Raw genomic sequence first — 18,659 nt, 5'->3', positions numbered from 1 at the left:
GTATCCACTATTCATAGATTCACTGGGGTCGATATATAAAAAGCAACAGATACTGTTTGCCAAAATGGCATCAGATACTTCCATAATTACCTCTGTCAGATCAACGGTGTCTGTGTATGTACTGTATGCAAAAAGAGGTAAAACAATAGGAAAGACTGCCTTGTATATGTTCAAAACTAGCATCCAGCAGTTGTGTCATCTCCTCCTCAGAATAGCAGGGCCAGGGCATCCAGTATAATAAAAGGCAAGTGTTCCTTCGTCCCATGTCCATGTGTCAGTGCTTTTTCATTCTGCACATGTGCTGGGACGCAGAGACACTGCCGAGAGCTGGGGGGAATGACGGGAAACAGAGGACGGGTCCAGAAGGAGGCGGGCCTGTGCGCGCGGGGGGTCACGGCCACAGCCTAGCGCCTGTTTTTAAAACGGTATAATGTAGTAGTATAATGTAGTCCAGTATAATGTAGTAATAGGCCAGGGCTTTTCAACCTTTTCACTAACTGTACCACTTTTATGGCCTTAAAAATTTCAAGTACCACCAGTGTGTCTGGGGGGTAGGTTGGACCGGATCAGGCTCGGCTGTTTCCTCCGGAGCCCAAGCGGAGAGCGCTACTGCGCATTTACTCACACCGACCAGAAGATCTTCGGGGGGTCCCAGCGCTGGATCCCCTCTACTAAGGAGGAAGCCTCTTTGGGATCCAGAGGCTTCCCCCTCCTTAGGCAAGTACCCCCAGGGGCACTTTTTTCTTACAGGTACACATTAAGAAAAGGGGGAATAGCAGGAGGCATTCATGGGGAAAAGGATTAAAATTAGATTGCTAGCCTACATATTGCCATTATTGGCAATCGGTTGGTAGATAGCCAATATTGGCAGCCTCCACTCACCACCAGATAGCTGGGCAGTGACTCACCACAAAGTTTGCCTCCCCCTCGCTCGCTCCTCGCTGTGCTGCCCTGTGGAATAGTTCAAACCTCAGATTAGTGGTAACCCGGCCGCAGTAAAGAGATAGTCAGGCAAACGGTGCACAGTGACGGCACGTTTACTTCAAATACAGGCAGTGAGCAGTTACGTCACTTTATTGTATTTGTAGTATACTACTTCAGTAATTGATGCATACCCGCCATCATTGTGCACCATTCGCCTGGCTGTCTCCTCACTGCTGATCTGAGGTCTGAAGTATGCCGCAAGACAGCACAGCAAGGAGCAGGATAGGTCAAGTGGCAGGCGGGCAATTAAGTGAACTTGGAGTGTATCACCTGGCCAACAGCAAAGTACCACTGGTGGTACCCATACCACTGGTTGAAAGCCCTGTAATAGGCCACGTTCACAGTGGGATGTTGCATTTTGTTCACTGTGTAACAAAAGCAACGTAAATTATACCGCATGTTACTGACGCGTTGCGTGGCATGCAGTCAATAAAAAAAGTATGCTTCAGGCAGGGGGTCACACTCCTCTGTTTTCGTACACATTTTTTGCACAGAAAAACACATTTTAAATGAAGAACTCACGTTAATCAATAGGCTAGTTTACACTTGAATGCGTTTTTCACATGCACAAAAAAAAAATATGTCCTGCAGCACAATTCTGCAAATTGTGTGTTTTCTCTACCAATTACATTAGCTGCAGTGAAAAAGCTCACACGTTTTTCTGCATACAAACACACATGGGCTTGATTCACTAAGACAAATAACACACCTTATCAAAGTTAGCACGCCTTACGAACGTTAACAAACCTTATCAGAGTAGCATAACGAGCGCTATGAACCCGCAGGGGCTCAGGGCAGGACGAGTGGAGCTCTTGTGATTGCAAATTAGCAGGCATAAATTCATTATGCTACTCTGATAAGGCGTGTCAACTTTAATAAGGCGTGCTAACTTTGATAACGCATGCTATTTGTCTTAGTGAATCAAGCCCATGGTGTGCAGAAAACTGAAAGACAAGTGTGACCCTGCCTATTGACTATGTCAATTAACATGTGAATTGTCATAGTAGTGACTGCTAGCGAAGTAGCAAGGTAGCGATACTTCACAGGACTGGACGCATTTAAAGTTACATGCGCTGCTATGGAAGCAGCTTGCCTAACTAAGGGAAGCCACGTTCCTTACGTAAGGCGTGCATAACTCGCACTCCTGCACATAATGAATCAAGCCCTATGCACATGTTTTGTGGTAACGCAATGCGTTACCATACCGCACAACTGCCATTGTACTGCAATGCTCCCGCCACACTGTGTATGTCGCTATAGTTGGTGCATCGCCATGCGACAAGCCGTGTTACAAAGCAGCCGTTAAGCTGCACCACAACGCACCACTGTGAACAAGGCCATATCCACAATCACGCTATTATACTAGTGTTGTATGAAAATGCTGAGGCACTTGTCTCTTTAGCAAGGTTTTCAGACCATTTTCTATGCCAGGAAACAAAGGCACACATTCAGAAAACTGCAAATATTATCAGACTTGTCTAAATCAAATAGATATAGCGAGTGGCTGCGCGGGCACTGGACGTCTGCATGGGGCCATTAGAGGCCCCAGGTAAGTTCAACTTTTTTTCTTCCTAACCCCCTATAGTAGTCCTTTAAAGACAACTTAAAGGGAACCTTAACTGTGGGGGGGAAAAAAATTCACTTACCTGGGGCTTTCCCAAGCCTCCTGCAGCCGTCCTGTGCCCGCACCGGTCCTTCGGTGCCCTCCGGTCTCCCTCCGCGGCTAAGTTTCGTTTTCGGCAGACTGCCAGTCGTCCTCCGGCAAAGCGTCCTCTTCTTCTGCCAATGACTGCTCACTGGCTTCCCTGTGGATTGATGGTACCAGCACTGCTATTTTATCTGCGAGACACCAATATTTAAAGATGCAGTTGACAGCATCTATAAGTAATACATTTTTTGAGTGGAGGGCCGGTGAAAAAGCCTCAGGGGGCCGCATTCGGCCCGCGGGACTTAGTTTGAGGACTACTGAGGTAGAGGATCATACCAGGCAAGTGGCATTGCTTAAAGGGAAGGTTCAGGGACTGTTAAAAAAAAATAAAAATCCGCATCCACTTACCTGGGGCTTCCTCCAGCCCGTGGCAGGCAGGAGGTGCCCTCGGTAGTTCTGAGCCTGTGCATTAAAGCCCGGAGGACGTCCGATGACGTCAGCGCGCTGCCGTGAGGCGCATTTTGGAACCCGGAAGGAGCCGACCAGGCTGCCGGCCTGGCCAGGTCGGGTCGGCCACCGGCAGCCTGCGGAGCGGTGCCGAGGGCACCTCCTGCCTGCCACAGGCTGGAGGAAACCCCAGGTAAGTGGATGCGGATTTTTTTTTTTTTTAACAGTCCCTGAACCTTCCCTTTAAAAGGAAATAAATATGGCAGCCTCCAAATCCCTATTGCTCCTTTAGGCCTCTTTCACAGTGGGACGTTAAAGTCGCACGTTATAAAAATGTATAACGCAGACTAACGCACAGCAATACAAAGGCTGTGCGACATTCACAGTGCACACATTGCGTTGTGTGTAACGTGTAGCAATATTTAGAAAGTGCTGCATGCTGTGCAGTTGCGTCATTTTTGTTCCATCAATATGCGTCGAAAACAGCGCACCAATAGCACATATCGCAGTGCAAAATAACATCCAATTTCATAACCTACATGCGCTGCGTTAGGGACACGTTGTGCGATTTTAACGTCGCATCAAACGCAACGTCCCACTGTGAAAGAGGCCTTAACTACCTAAAGACCGCTCCACGCCAATGGGCGAGGACGCGGCGGCAGCCCAAGGACCGCCTAACACCAATTGGTGTCAGGTCCTGGAGCCAGCTATTGAAGGAGATTGCGCATCTCCTTCTCGGGGGGGGGGGGGGGGAGCTCCGCCCCGCCTTCAGTCTCCAAGCGGCAATCGCCGCTTGGGAGACTGTTAGACAGCGTAATTGCCGTCTAGTTACATGTACAGTGCTGCGATCGGCAGCAGCGCCGTACTGGGGACAGCCGTGTGCCACGGCTGTCCCCTCCATAGGCTGGACAGTGATCGGCTGTCATAGGCTGAAGCCTATGACAGCTGATCACCCTGATTGGCTGACGGTGGGTGGGAGCAGAGGGAAAGAATTTAAAGAGACACTGAAGCGAAAAAAAAAATATGATATAGTGAATTGGTTGTGTACTATGAATAATTACTAGAAGATTAGCAGCAAGGAAAATATTCTCATACTTTTATTTTCAGGTATATAGTGTTTTTTCTAACATTGCATCATTCTATAATATGTGCAGATTACACAACACTCAGCATTCAAAATGAATCTTTCAGAGCAGTCTGTGAAGTAATGACCTCTCCTCTAGCAGAGGAAAAGTGAATAGTCCAGGAACAGCTGAGATAATAAAAGTCAGATAACAGCCCTCTCCACGACTAACTTAGTCGAAGAGCTTAATGGCTTGTTTACATAGAGATAACAACTGGAGTTTCTCAACTCTTCCTGTACTGGAAACAATTACACTGATGTATCTGATCTTAATGTTTTATTTCTTAGCTGTGCTACACATACAAATCATAATATCATCATTTTTTTTCGCTTCAGTGTCTCTTTAAAAAAGGCTATTTTTATTTTTTTAAAAAGTAAATAAATATTTATATAAAAAAATAAACAAATGTGGAGCGATCAGACCCCACCAACAGAGAGCTCTGTTGGTGGGGGGAATCACTCGTGTGCTGTGTTGTGCGGTCCTGCAGCTTGGCCTTAAAGGGAAGGTCCAAGCAAAATAAAAAAATTAGTTTCACTTACCTGGGGCTTCTACCAGCCCCATGCAGACATCCTGTGCCCTCGTAGTCACTCACTGCTGCTCCAGTTCCCTGCTGGCAGCTTGCCGACCTCCGAGGTCGGCGGGACGCATTGCGTACATTTTTACGCATTCCCGCTAGTGCAGGACCATTAACACATACATTTTACGCATTACTGGTTCAATGCGTAAAAATGTACGCATTGAACCAGTAACGCGTAAAATGTATGTGTTAATGTTCTTGCACTAGCGGGAATGCGTAAAAACGTACGCAATGCGGCCCGCCGACCTCCGAGGTCAGAAAGCTGCCAGCGGGGGACTGGAGCAGCAGTGACTGACTACGAGGGCACAGGATGGCTGCATGGGGCTGGTAGAAGCCCCAGGTAAGTGAAACTCATTTTTTAATTTTGCTTGGACCTTCCCTTTAAGCTGCAGTGGCCAATTAGGAAAAAAACAGGCTGGTCTTTAGGGGGGTTTAACACTGCAGTCCTCAAGTGGTTAAGGTGGCCATACATCTGTAAATCAGGATCAACTATTTGATTTGATAATTATTCTCAGATTAAAATCGGTGCTGCCAAAAGCCCGGCCGAAGATGCGCCAAATTTCACGAAATTGATCGCAGGTATCGATAGGACATGCTGGAAAAACTTGGGCCGAAACACTTGATCGGATGCGTGACAGTAAAGCGCGAGATAATCACAAACTGTCCGGGTCCCCCACAGTACCCCTTACTTCAGGCGTCTGTCACGGTGTCCACACTCCTCTTCTAGGTACGCGCACCATGTGGTTGATGATGCATTGCATGTGGGGTGTATGTGTGTGATCGCAGTGATGCGACACCAGCATCCATGGGAGTGCAAATGCGGAAGAGGGGTGCGGACACCAGTTAATGTATTAAGGCGGGGGAGGGGGGGGTGGGGGGGCAGGGGCAAACCAAGGATTTTCAGGGGGGGGGGGGGAATCCTGAAAGGTCTCCCTCAACCACGCACAATACAGTATGATAATATGGTAGAACATTTTGCTGGGTACACAATGCAATTTTCCATCCGACTGACAGGATCTGACAATTATTTCCTAAATGTCTGATCTGCTCCCAATCGACAAGGGGATCGATCAGGAGCAGTTTGGATACAGATAATAATGAGGACAGCCGACATTGCTAATGAAGGGAAAAGTGAAGCATTCACACATCAGGACACAGGGCTGTGCTCATACCAGACACTGTTAACTTCTCCAGAGCTGCTCCATACTCTGTACACATGCTGCTGTGCCATCCAAAGCCAGGGAAAGAAAGGGGGCGGAGCTGTGAGCTGCCGGATACCTGCAGATATTCTAGTGTCTTAGCTTGTGCCTGTCCCCAGACACTGCACTGGCCTGAGGGGGGATTCTGGGCAGTTGTAATCCCCCCTGCTTTTCCTAAAGGGGGGGGGGGGGGATACATTAGGGGTATGCGGTAGTGGTGCAATTCACAAAACATTTTATGCTGCACTCAATTTGGAATCAGCCTGTGGTTCGTAGTGGCCAACAGATCTCTCTTCAATCAAATTGGATTAGGGAGAGGTCTATCTATTGGTCGATCTGTGGCCAAAATTGCTAATTGCATTAGTACCATCTACTATTTGCTCAGCTTTTCTTTTCAGCTGCATGCCTTTTTCCTTTTGTGCAGTTCTTGTATGTCATATGCGTGTGTATTTGTACTGGTATGTTAGGAATTCCTCAATGAGGACCTGTCAGACAGCAGCTCTTGCTATGTGCTGGTCCATGAATCGTGCCTGCCGCTGAGCGCTATAATTCTAAACTGAAGACCCGCTTCCACTTACACCATCACTGCATCTGCTAGGTCCAGAGAGCACAACACGCAATCTATACTAGTGTTGTCCGGATCATGAACGATTCGGATCTTTGATCCGAATCTATTTAATGAGTCGATCATCCGAATCATCAAAATGAACGATTCGGATCGCAAAAGAGGCGGGGCCAGGAGCGACACGCCCCCTCTCAGCGGGCAGCGGGGTCCTGGAAGCAGAGCTGAGATGGATCGCTCTGTTGGATGGGAGCCACCCTTGCAGGGACAGCAGGTAGATAAGAGAGAGGGGACATGGGTGCCACTGCCAGATATGTGTAGAGCACACATACTGGCTGCAATGCGCTGCTCATTATAGGCTGGCTGTTCCGTAGTTGTACACAGTGAACACATTTGAAGCTTTTGGCTCAGCACAGCTCAGTAACTTTGCAGGCACTGTGATTGCAGGGCAAAATAATCCTCCTGCACTCGGCACTAAACAGCTGCACTTATCTTCTGGGAATGCTTTCCTTCACTGTGTGACGTTTGCATGGAAAGTACACAGATGAGCATATAGGTGAAATAAATACATGTAAAGCATATGATTGCAGCATGTGGGTATTGTGTGCACAAACATTTCTGCTCTCTGCTCGTCCCTCCTCCCTTCTCTGTCCACTCCCTGCCCTCTGTCCATCTTCTCCCCTTCTCTCTGTGTGTCCACCCCCCTCCCCGTCTCCTGTCCACAGCAGGGAAAGACCTGTCCTGCTAGTCATCTCACCCCGAATGCTTCGGTAGTAAAATGATCCGAGATTCGGATCAAAGATCCGGATCTTTTCAATGATCCGATTCGAATCATCCGGATCATTGAAAAGATCCGAACTTCCCATCTCTAATCTATACAGCACCTTCACGAAAGGACACACTGCACTTTATGATAAAAGGAACTGGATGGGAGGAGAATGCGTGGAGTTTCCTGCTTTGCCTTGTAAACTCCTCCTCCCCGTCCAGTTTTGATTCCCGGTGTGGAGACAGACGTGGTTTCTGCGGGTGTTGCTGTGATTTCCCCGGGTAAGGCTACTGCAGTGCAGGTGGGTGATAAGACGGCAATGGTACAAGGCTGCCTGTGAGCTATACGGATGTATCTGAGCAGAATTGTGAACAGGCAGTGTAAACCTGATGACTTCACATGCTTCTCCTATGCCAGCTTCCTGCTTCTTGTGACTTTGACAAGGAGGAAAGGTGAGCAGGTTGATCCAGGTTAGCTACCGAGGTGGGGTTTGCGAGTGAATATTGATCCTTAGCTGATTAAATGAGTACACTGGTATGAACTGTGCTGAAAATAACACAATGAATAAAATTGCTTTTTTTTTTTTTTTTTTTTTTTTACAGTGCTACTTTATAAAATATTTAATCTTTGTTCATTCTAAAATCTTTCCTCACCCATTCTGCTAGTTATCACAGTTGGTGACATCTTTATTGCTGTCAGGTTCAGCGCTGCAGAATGTTTGTATACTCTGTGTTCAAAAGCCAGTAGAAAAAATACCTGGTCTCTCAGAATGCTCTGGAGGAAGAATTCTGCATAGCTAAATATCCTAGGTTGTGACATCACTGGCAGGGCAACATCCCAATATACAGCAGTATTTAGATATAGGAAATGTTTGTGATGCGGAATCCAGAAAAATTAACATTAAATTGGCCATCTTGAATAATTTACTGTAATCTACTATATGTCACTACAGTGCCTCATTTAAAGGAGTCATCAATTAAATTATGCTACCCCCCAGTACTACTTACCCGGGGCTTCCTCCAGCCCTGGCAGCCGATTTGTCCCTTGCCGCTGCTCCTCTGTCCCCCGGCGATGTGCAGGACGACCTCCCAGGTCCTCCTCTACTGTGTCCTCTGTCAATTACCTCCACGTGGTCTGGAGTGTACTGCGCAGGCACCTGCGCAGTACGCTCCGGGATTACGTGGAGTTGATTGACAGTGGAGCTTGTGCATTAGAGGATTATTATTATTATTATTATTTTTTATTTATATAGCGCCAACATCTTCCGTAGCGCTGTACATAGTACAAACAAATAATGGGGAACAAATATACATAAGAAATACAAGACACTGTACAGTCATGACATTGAATAGAATAAATACAGATACATACATAGTTGATATGTAGTTGGTACATATACATATGTTAAAATTACAGCAGTATGAGAAACACTAGGAGGTCCCTGCCTTGCGAGCTTACAATCTAGAGGGTAGTGGGAAGGAAACACCAGGATTAGTGGGTGAGCCAGTGTGCCTTCAGTGCTGCCTATAGCAAATTATAGGCTTTTCTGAACAGGTGTGTTTTCAGAGTACGTTTGAAGGTTTCCAGACTCGTGGCATGACGAACCGGCTGAGGGAGAGAGTTCCAAAGGAGAGGGACCGCCCGTGAGAAGTCTTGGATGCAAGAGTGAGAGGAGGTGACTAGGCTGGAGGACAAAAGGGTCTCCTGTGAGGAACGGAGGGTCCGAGCGGGGAGGTATCTGGAGATAGAGGATGACTTGGAGGTCATCCTGCGCACTGTTGGGAAACAGGGGCAAGCGGAGCTGCGGCAAGGGACATAGAGGCTGCCAGGAAGCCCTGGTTAAGTAGTACTGGTGGTAGCATAATTTACTTGACTACTTCTAAGGAAGTTTCACTTACCTAGGGCTTCTGCCAGCCCTCTGCAGCCGCCCTGTGCCCCCGCTGTCACTCAGCGATCCTCCGGTCCCCCGACGTGGCTAAGTTTTGGTATGGCCACTGCACCGTCGCCGGGAGCGTCCTGTGCAGACGCAGTACAAGAAAAGCCATGGCGGGGGACCGGAGGATCGTTGAGTGACAGCACGGGCACAGTGCGGCTGTGGGGGGGGGCTGGCAGAAGCCCCAGGTAAGTGAATATTTCATGTTTCCTTTAAAAACACCTTAAAGCCAATGGGTACTGATTTTAAAAGAAAAAAGTCAGATACTCACCTAAGGAGAGGGAAGGCTCGGTCCTAATGAGACTTCCCTCTCCTCTCCCGGTGCCCTGTCCCGCTCAGGATCCCCCGTAGCAGTATTCGACCAGTTCGGTCAAATACTGCCACTTGCGCCGCCGAAGGGAGGGTTTGGAAGTCTTCGGGAGCACTTGTGCTCCCGAAGATGGGCCACTCCATACTGTGCTTGCGCAAGCGCCCTCTATGACGCACTCGCACGGGTCCATGACACACTCGCGCAGTATGGAGCAGCCGTCTTCGGGAGCCCGAGTGCTCCCGAAGACTTCCGAAGTCCCCCACGGCGGGGGATTTGAACGGAGGATCCTGAGGGCACCGGGAGACGAGAGGGAAGGCTCATTAGGACCGAGCCTTCCCTCAGGTGAGTATCTGACTTTTTTTTTTTTTTTTAAATCTGTAACCATTCACTTTAACCGATCCTGTAAATGTTAAATCACACAAGATGAGTGTAACATGGGGTCCTAATCCTGTTTGAAAGGGCTCCCGTCTGTTGGTCCACTGCAGTCTCTGTCACCATTTAGATTTTGTCTTAATTCAGGAAGTCCTTTCCCGCATCAAACTGGGAGGAAGTAAGTGCTATTCTTCAGATCGTGACCCAGACAGCTATAAATGCCTAGCAGAGCTAGTATGGTTGAGGTGAGCCAGTAAAAAAAGTCCATGGGGAACAGTTCTCCAATCACAGCAATTTCTACACCTTGAAGCATTCTAATTGGCCGAATAGTGTGGTTGTATTATTACAATCGCCTATTGAAACATAGCTGTTGGAGAGAGTGCTATCCACCCAATTACGTTAGCGGAATTTCCCCATGGACTTTTTCATTAGCTCATCTCAACCATACTAGTGCCCACCTAGCCAAGATTCTAATCCTTCTTTGCTCTGTTCAAAACTGTAAGTACCCTTTTACACCAAAAATCGTGATCAGCACCACACATGCACTGGGAGGGCAATTATGATTTTCACCATATAACTGAGTGCGTTTTCATAGGAGATTCGTGGCGGGTATTGAAAAACCTAATGGAGGCCAATCAAACAGAAAATGCAGTATGCAGCAGTTTTGTGATTGGCCCCACAAAATGAACTGCAGCTATGGAAAAGGAGCATCATTGTTAATCATGGTGCCCTTGCAGTCGGCAAATTGCAGTGGATCGCGGTGATCTGAGAATGTGATCGCAAAGTGGCCAGTGGAAAGGGGCCCCAAAAAGGTTTTAATTGTAGTTAGGTAAGGGTCTAACTTTTTATGCCACCTCAGGTTCTCCGAACGGTTGTGGTAAAAATGATTGCACCACTGTGTAGGTTGTAATCAGCACATACCAGCCGTTCCTCCTGCCCCCCTCCGTCTGCCACCGTTCTCAGTTTATACATCCCGGTGTACATACCATTCGGTTGTGGTATCCTTTAAAGTGGATCTGAGATATGAAAAACTAACTATAACAAGTCACTTGTCTATCTTATCTAAAGGTGTGGGTTTTTTTTTGTTAGTTTACACAGCAAATCTAGCTACAAACGGCTTCAAAAGTTAATGATTATTTATTCCTGTGATACAATGAGGGCAGCCATGTTCTGTTTGTCACAGGCTAAGGGTTGGAGATGCAATTGGCTTGCCTGTGTGTAAATTTAGTCCCCTCTCCTCCTCCCTCCTCCCCTCTGCCTCTGAAATCAATGGCTAGTAACCTCCTCCTCCTCCTGCCCAGACTGAGCTCCCATAAGCCCTTGCTACAGTGCCAAGGCACAAAAGCAGCTGTGGGCGAGGCTTGTTTAGTTTATAGGGAATTAGAGTATTAATTTGGCTAGAGGAATGCCCTATAAACTATATAAAAGGAACACAATTATGCAATGAGTAAGGCTAGATTCACAGTGGGACGTTGCGTTTTGATGCCACGTTAAAGTCGCACCGCAAGCTTACAACGCAACGCGCCCAAAAAGTGGCAACGCAGCGTTACCGTCGCATACAGCAGATACAGTAAAAAATACAGGCAATGAAAAGTATGCATCCAAGTCATTACTGAGCATGTGCAAACAGTCCAACGCAGCTAATAACGTGTATAACGCACTGCATGCAGTACTTTTACTTAACGTGCAGCGTTAGTCACTAACGTAACGTGTGCACTGTGAACGGGGCATTGATTTTTCATTGCAGTGAGTTATTCTGCGTTAAATGCTGTTTTAACGTGCGACTTTAACGTCCCACTGTGAACTTAGCCTTAAAGTTTATCTCGGATCCACTTTAAAGTGAACCTTAAGCCAGAAAAAAAACGAGTTTTACTCACCTGGAGATTCTACCAGCCCCCTGCAGCACTCCTGTGCCCTCGCAGTCACTCACTAATCCTCTGGTCCCCCGCTGCCAGCTAGTTTCGTTTTTGCCAACAGGCCCGTCAGGACTGGCCACGCGTAGCTTTTTCCGCATTCCCAACTGTAATTAGCGCTATTGCGTGCCGCAACGCGTACAAAAATACGCGTTGCCGCATATCTATGCGTGTGTAATGCGGCAACGCGGATTTTTGTACGCGTTGCGGCTCGCAATAGCGCTAATTACAGTCGGGAATGCGGAAAAAGCTACGCGTGGCCAGTCCTGACGGGCCTGTCGGCAAAAACGAATCTGGCTGGCAGCGGGGGACCAGAGGATTAGTGAGTGGCTGCGAGGGCACAGGACTGCTGCAGGGGGCTGGTAGAAGCCCCAGGTGAGTAAAACCTTCTTTTTTTTTTTTTTTTTTTCTTTCTGGCTTAAAGCGGACCCAAACCAAACTTTTTTTTAATTCAAAATATTTAGTTGCACCACTCTGACACATACAAATATAAATAAACACTCCTTCAAGCCTATGAGCATTTCAGTGAATGCTTTTCACCCTCCTCTTTGCATAACTAGGGTTATACAGGTGGCAGCCATTAGCAATTCCTCCTTTGCTGGACACCATCTACTCCACCAGTTTGCCGGATTTTTTGCCGGCAATATGAAAGGAAGGGAGGGGTTTCTCCAATAAATGTAAAATATATTTTATATTTGTCATCATGCAGCTGAAAAAAGGCTGCTATTTATTATTATAATTTAGAAAATAGATTTTATTTCTGAAATCTTGTATTTTTAGTTTGGGTCCACTTTAAGTGTATCTTTAAGTTCTCCTCAACCCCACTACCCCTGGCCAGAATCCTGTTTTAGTTATCGGTTGCGCACACTTCCCTTTGTGCACGAGCAAGGCTGAACTGCACCTGTGTGAGTACAGCTTTGCCTGAGCGGTAACATGGAGCTGCTCACAGACTAACGCAGCCACAAGAACAAATCCGACAAGCCTTTGTCAAATATGTACAGAGGCTCTATGCGTGGCAACTATGGGGTTAATGAGGATACAGGAAGGGAGAGACAGAGGCTTCTGTCTTCCTAGGTGAGCAGATCTATCCAAAGTTCTATACCATTCCAAATAGTCCAAGCTCTTCTAAAGCATCCTAATTACCCTGATTAATTGGGAACAGCTGTTTTAATCACCTCAACAGGTGAAAAACAGCAGCTCTCTTCAGTCGGTTTGTGGACAGTCATGGCTAAGATAAAGGAGCTCAGTGAGGACCTTTGGCTGTGCATTGGGGGTGCTCTCAAGTCCAGAAAAGGCTACAAAGTCTAAATGTTTTTTCAAGTTCCAGTGGCTCCAGTGCAAAGTAGTAAAAAATACAAGATGATGATGGAAAATCTCAGAGGATGTGGTCAGAAGCCAAACGTGACACCTGTGCTGTCCAGGAGGATAATGAGAGAGGTGGGAAATAATCCAAGAATCACCACCAAGGCCATCCTGGTGAATCTGGGCTCTGCTGGTGGCATTGTCTCAAGGCAGACAATCCAACGGACACTGCACACTGCTGGGTTCCACGGATGCAGATTAAGGAGGAGGCCACTTCTCCAGATGAGGTACACAAAAGCTTGCTTGGCCTTTGCCAATGCTCATCTGGACAAAGAAGAAGACTTCTGGTCTTCTGTGTTATGGTCAGATGAAACAAAAAATGAATTGTTAAACACAATGATTTTCGTTCATTTGGCATTTAAAAAAAAAAACAACAACAAAAAAAAACCTTAAACCCAAAGAACACCTTCCCCACTGTCAACCATGGTGGTGGGAACCTAATGCTTTGGGGGTGTTTTTCAGCCAATGGACCAGGGAACCTAATCACAGTAAATTGCACCATGAAAAAAGAGCAATGCATAAGGATTCTTCATAACATCAGGCAGTCTGCAGAGAAACTTGGGCACCAGTGGGCATTTCAGCATGACAATGACCCAAAACACACAGCAAAAGTGGTAAAGAAATGGCTAGAAGACAACAATATTAACATTTTGGAGTGGCCCAGCCAGAGTCCTGACTGTAATCAAATTGAGAATCTGTGGAGGGAACTAAAGATTAGAGTTATGGCAAGAAAGATTTAGAGCTCATTGCTAAAGATGAATGGGCAAAATACCTGTGGAGACATGTAAAAAGCTGGTCTGCAATTATAGGAAGTGTTTGTTTGCTGTACTAGCCAATAAAGGCTTTTCTATCGATTATTGAGAAGGGTATGCATAATTTTGGACTGGACACTTTTTGCTCAAATAAAAAAAATTCTCAGCTTTTATTTACATTTTTGTAACCCAAAATAATGAACTTCTCTCACTGGAACTTCTTGTCAGCTTATTAAAACTGTGAAGAATGTACAATAGTGTGGGAGGGGGAGGAGTCTGAAAACTGCAAGTCATTGTCTTTGCCCTTAATGCAGTGACTGATGAAAGATATTAGTTTTCACAATAGTTCTACTTCATGAACTCAAGAGCAGCTGGTGAGAATATGATATACTAAAGATGACTGCAAGTCTATGCAATATGATTATGTTTGCTTTTTTCCCATTATTTGTGTTATATGATCTTATTTTACACAATACTAAGCAGTGCTGTGTTATTGCACCATTTATGTCACGCCTTAACTAATTATAGAGTATGCTCAGTACATTTGCCAGAACAGAAGAACAATACTTATAGCAGGCCTACCACTACAGGACACTACATGCCTTTATTCTGCCAAACGCTGCACATTTCGCCATACAATTATATTGCAAACTCTATTAACATCTGCTTAGCTCTTTAGCATTCTTTGTTCTGTTCATTTCATTCGTTCATTCGTTCCTATGAAAAAAGTTTTATACATACCTGGGGCCTACTCCAGCTCCATGCGCGAGGATCGCTCCCACCACGCCATCTTTAGCCTTCTGCAGCTCCGGTACGGGTCCTGTAACTTCGGCCAGTCTACGCAAGAGGAGTGCGCCCTCTACGTATCTCTCTGGCAGATATATGTATATCGAGCACTGGTGCCATTCTTTTTGTCTTACAAATGTTATCAGGCATCAACTCATTTGCAACCAGCCTGAAGAGAGCAGCCGACCATGACTTAAAATGGAGATTGGCCAGGACTTGGAAAGGCCATTTACTATACCCAAATGTTTATTATAATGAGATTATACTGTAGTTTTATTTACATGGTGCCCTTTTTATACAGTTAACTCCAATAGAGAAAAGGTTTGTGTAACGATTAGTGTAGCAACCCAGATGTCTGATTATGTGTGATCTGCAGAATCACCAATAATACAAGTATAGCTGGTAAGCAACGAGGTATGTAGTGCTTGGTGCAACAGTAACAGAATAGTTTAGCTAAACCTCACCAGAGGAGCAGGTGGGTACTATCAGTAGAGCACCTCACCAGTGACAAAGGCTCACTGGTGAGTAGAGAGGTCAGACAGGCTATGATCAGTAATCGAGCGAGCAGGCACAGTACAGAATCGACAGGCAAGAGAATAGTAAGCTATCAGGCAGGGTTCAGTAACTGAGTCAGATGGGCAGATGTACAGGAACGATAAGCAAGAGCAGAGTCAGAGGGTAGCAAGAGTCATACACAGAATATCAATAACGGTAAACAATAATCCTAGTCTTGTGTGAAATCCCTGGTTTCCTCCCAGATCAAAGCACACCGGATACTATCTAAGGTCTGAGCGCTAGCACATAAGTATTCGCAACAGCAGACAAGTTGCGAGTGAACAGAGAAGGCTTATGAAGCAGAGGAGACCCCCCACCGCCACGCCCACAACAATCAACCAATCCGGAGCGCCGTGAGTCTCCTCTGATGTCAGCCGACCGGCTGGTCAGCTGACGCGCCTCCTCCCTGCATAAAGGTCCTGTCTCCGCACGCGCGATTTGGCAACTCTATGTGCAAATGACAGACCCGTCCTCGGCATACTAGACGCCAGAGGCACGGGCGAGATCCCTGAACATGAAGGCAAGGCGGTTGCGGAGACACCCTGAGTGTCCGCAGCCGCCATTACTGCGGGTGTTGCAGTTTGTGGTGGGAGCACCATTTTTTTTTTATTTTTTTTTATTTTAGGCGCTATTATTACCTGTCTCATTGAAAAAGTACTGTCAAAATTATTTGTAGTATTACCTAGGTTGTTGGTGGCTTAAAAGGATTTTTTTTTTTTTTTTTCCTAAGGTGTGAAAATATCACCTAGGAGAAAAAGCGAATTGGTTCAGGCCCCAAGTTCCTAGGTTTGGGTGAGCCCCAGTTTTCCTTGCTTTTACTCTGGATTTAAGGCTCACTTTAGTTCATTGTTCTCCCCAGGCTCTTTTAGCCGGGTGCTTCACCCGGCTTGTTTTGGTGACCACCCAGCTGTTATCAGCTCACCTCCTCCTATGCTGTAAGCAGAGTTGCACACAGAAGCACCGCCCCTGCATTCTCTCATCTTGCCCCACCCGGCTACTGTTTCATGCCACCTGGCTAGAAAAAAATTCTGGGGAGAGCACTGTAGTTGTATCCTTAACCGAAACAGTCATTCCTGATCATTATGGCCAGAAATCTAAAAGTGTGTACAGGCCCTCATTGGCTTCCCCTCAGGAGCTCAAGCTGGATCTGCCTTGTCTGACATCCCTTTTTTTTTTTTTTCTTTTTTTTTTTTTTTTTTATTCCTGCTGGAGTGTCATTTCTCCTCCAATTTCTTTATCCTTCACTCTTCTTAGACTAGTACAGTGGGATGCGTAAGTTTGGGCAACCTTGTTAATAGTCATGATTTTCCTGTATAAATCGTTGGTTATGATAAAAAATGGCAGTTAAATATATCATATAGGAGACACACACAGTGATCTTTGAGAAGTGAAATGAAGTTTATTGGATTTACAGAAGGTGTGCAATAATTATTTGAACACAATTAGGCAGGTGTATAAATATGGGCACCACAAAAAAATGAAATCAATATTTAGTAGATCCTTCTTTTTTAGAAATTACTGCCTCTAAACGCTTCCTGTAGGTTCCAATGAGAGTCTGGATTCTGGTTGAAGGTATTTTGGACCATTCCTCTTTACAAAACCTCTCTAGTTCATTCAGGTTTGATGGCTTCCGAGCATGGACAGCTCTCTTTATCTCACACCACAGATTTTCATTTATATTCAGGTCTGGGGACTGAGATGGCCATTCCAGAACGTTGTACTTGTTCCTCTGCATGAATGACTTACTGGATTTTAAGCAGTGTTTAGGGTCGTTGTCTTGTTGAAAGATCCAGCCCCAGCACAGCTTCAGCTTTGTCACGGATTCCTGGATATTGGTCTCCAGAATCTGCTGATACTGAGTGGAATCCATGCGTCCCTCAACTTTGACAAGATTTCTAGTCTCTGCACTGGCCCCACAGCATGTTGGAACCACCACCATATTTTACTGTAGGTATCAGGTGTTTTTCTTGGAATGTTGTGTTTTGTTTTTTTTGTTTTTTTCTCCATGCATAATGCCACTTGTTATGCCCAAACAACTAAATTTTAGTTTCATCAGTCCATAGCTCCTTATTCCAAAATGAAGCTGGTTTGTCCAAATGTGCTTTAGCATACCTCAAACAGCTGTTTGTGCTGTGAGCGGAGAAAAGGCTTCCTCTGCATCACTCTCATATACAGCATCTCCTTGTGTAAAGTGCGCCGAATGGTTGAACGATACACATTGACTCCATCTGCAGCAAGATGATGTTGTAGGTCTTTGGTGCTGGTCTGTGTGTTGACTCTGACTGTTCTCACCATTCGTAGCTTCTGTTTATCCAAGATTTTCCTTGGTCTGCCACTTCAAGCCTTAAAGAGAATCTGTATTGTTAAAATCGCACAAAAGTAAACATACCAGTGCGTTAGGGGACATCTCCTATTACCCTCTGACACAATTTCGCCGCTCCTCGCCGCATTAAAAGTGGTTAAAAACAGTTTTAAAAAGTTTGTTTATAAACAAACAAAATGGCCACCAAAACAGGAAGTAGGTTGATGTACAGTATGTCCACACATAGAAAATACATCCATACACAAGCAGGCTGTATACAGCCTTCCTTTTGAATCTCAAGAGCTCATTTGTGTGTTTCTTTCCCCCTGTTCTCATGCACTGAAGTGACAGGCTGCTTGTTTCTTCCTGCAAACAGCTTTGCCCTTGTCTGTAATTCTTCAGTATGTGAAAGCCCAGCCAGCTCAGAGAACGATTTATCCAGCTTGTAAAAGATAAGAGAGAAGAGAGAAGCTGCTCTAATCCTAAATAACACACAGGCAGTGTGCAGAGAGGGGCCTGGAGGGGGGAGTTCATAGCAGAACCACAACACTGAAGAACTTGGCAGCCTTCCAGACACAGGCTGACAAGTCTGACAAGAGAGAGATAAGTTGATTTATTACAGAGACAGTGATAGTATAAAGTACTGCAGTAAGCCAGAACACATTAGAATAGCTTTTTGAACTTGTAGGATGATAAAAAACAGGATGCAATTTTTGTTACGGAGTCTCTTTAAAGTGGACCCAAACTAAAAATACAAGATTTCAGAAATAAAATCTATTTTCTAAATTCTAATAATAAATAGCAGCCTTTTTTCAGCTGCATGATGACAAATATAAAATATTTTACATTTATTGGAGAAACCCCTCCCTTCCTTTCATATTGCCGGCAAATAATCCGGCAAACTGGTGGAGTAGATGGTGTCCAGCAAAGGAGGAATTGCTAATGGCTGCCACCTGTATAACCCTAGTTATGCAAAGAGGAGGGTGAAAAGCATGCACTGAAATGCTCATAGGCTTGAAGGAGTGTTTATCTTTGTATGTGTCAGAGTGGTGCAACTAAATATTTTG

At 45.7% G+C, this 18,659-nt stretch overlaps 1 protein-coding gene and 1 long non-coding RNA gene across 5 annotated transcripts in view; one reads left to right on the top strand and one right to left on the bottom strand.

Annotated features, from left to right (window-relative positions):
* The window catches only part of LOC137522588 (uncharacterized), a 31,693-nt gene extending 25,088 nt beyond the window's left edge, over positions 1–6,605 (bottom strand). Inside the window, exons 1-2 of the long non-coding RNA XR_011022354.1 lie at positions 6,558–6,605; positions 2,631–2,789 (exon numbers count right to left, since the gene is read on the bottom strand). This is a non-coding gene — a long non-coding RNA (uncharacterized lncRNA). The remainder of the gene's footprint in view (positions 1–2,630; positions 2,790–6,557) is intronic.
* Positions 6,606–6,748: 143 nt separating this feature from the next.
* The window catches only part of MGST3 (microsomal glutathione S-transferase 3), a 34,571-nt gene continuing 22,660 nt past the window's right edge, over positions 6,749–18,659 (top strand). The window contains exon 1 of one of the 4 annotated variants that reach the window (XM_068240176.1): positions 6,749–6,815. Coding sequence is in view for 1 of the 4 variants with exons in the window: in XM_068240174.1 (XP_068096275.1) it covers positions 7,707–7,759 (53 nt within the window). In the remaining 3 variants the exon portion in view is untranslated. The other 3 variants (XM_068240173.1, XM_068240175.1, XM_068240174.1) reach the window with 3 other exon arrangements.

This window comes from Hyperolius riggenbachi, chromosome 6 (genome assembly GCF_040937935.1).
Source record: "Hyperolius riggenbachi isolate aHypRig1 chromosome 6, aHypRig1.pri, whole genome shotgun sequence".
Classification (NCBI taxonomy): Eukaryota; Metazoa; Chordata; class Amphibia; order Anura; family Hyperoliidae; genus Hyperolius; species Hyperolius riggenbachi.
Note: the sequence above shows the minus strand (reverse complement) of the source record. Positions and strands in the feature narration are given on the sequence as shown.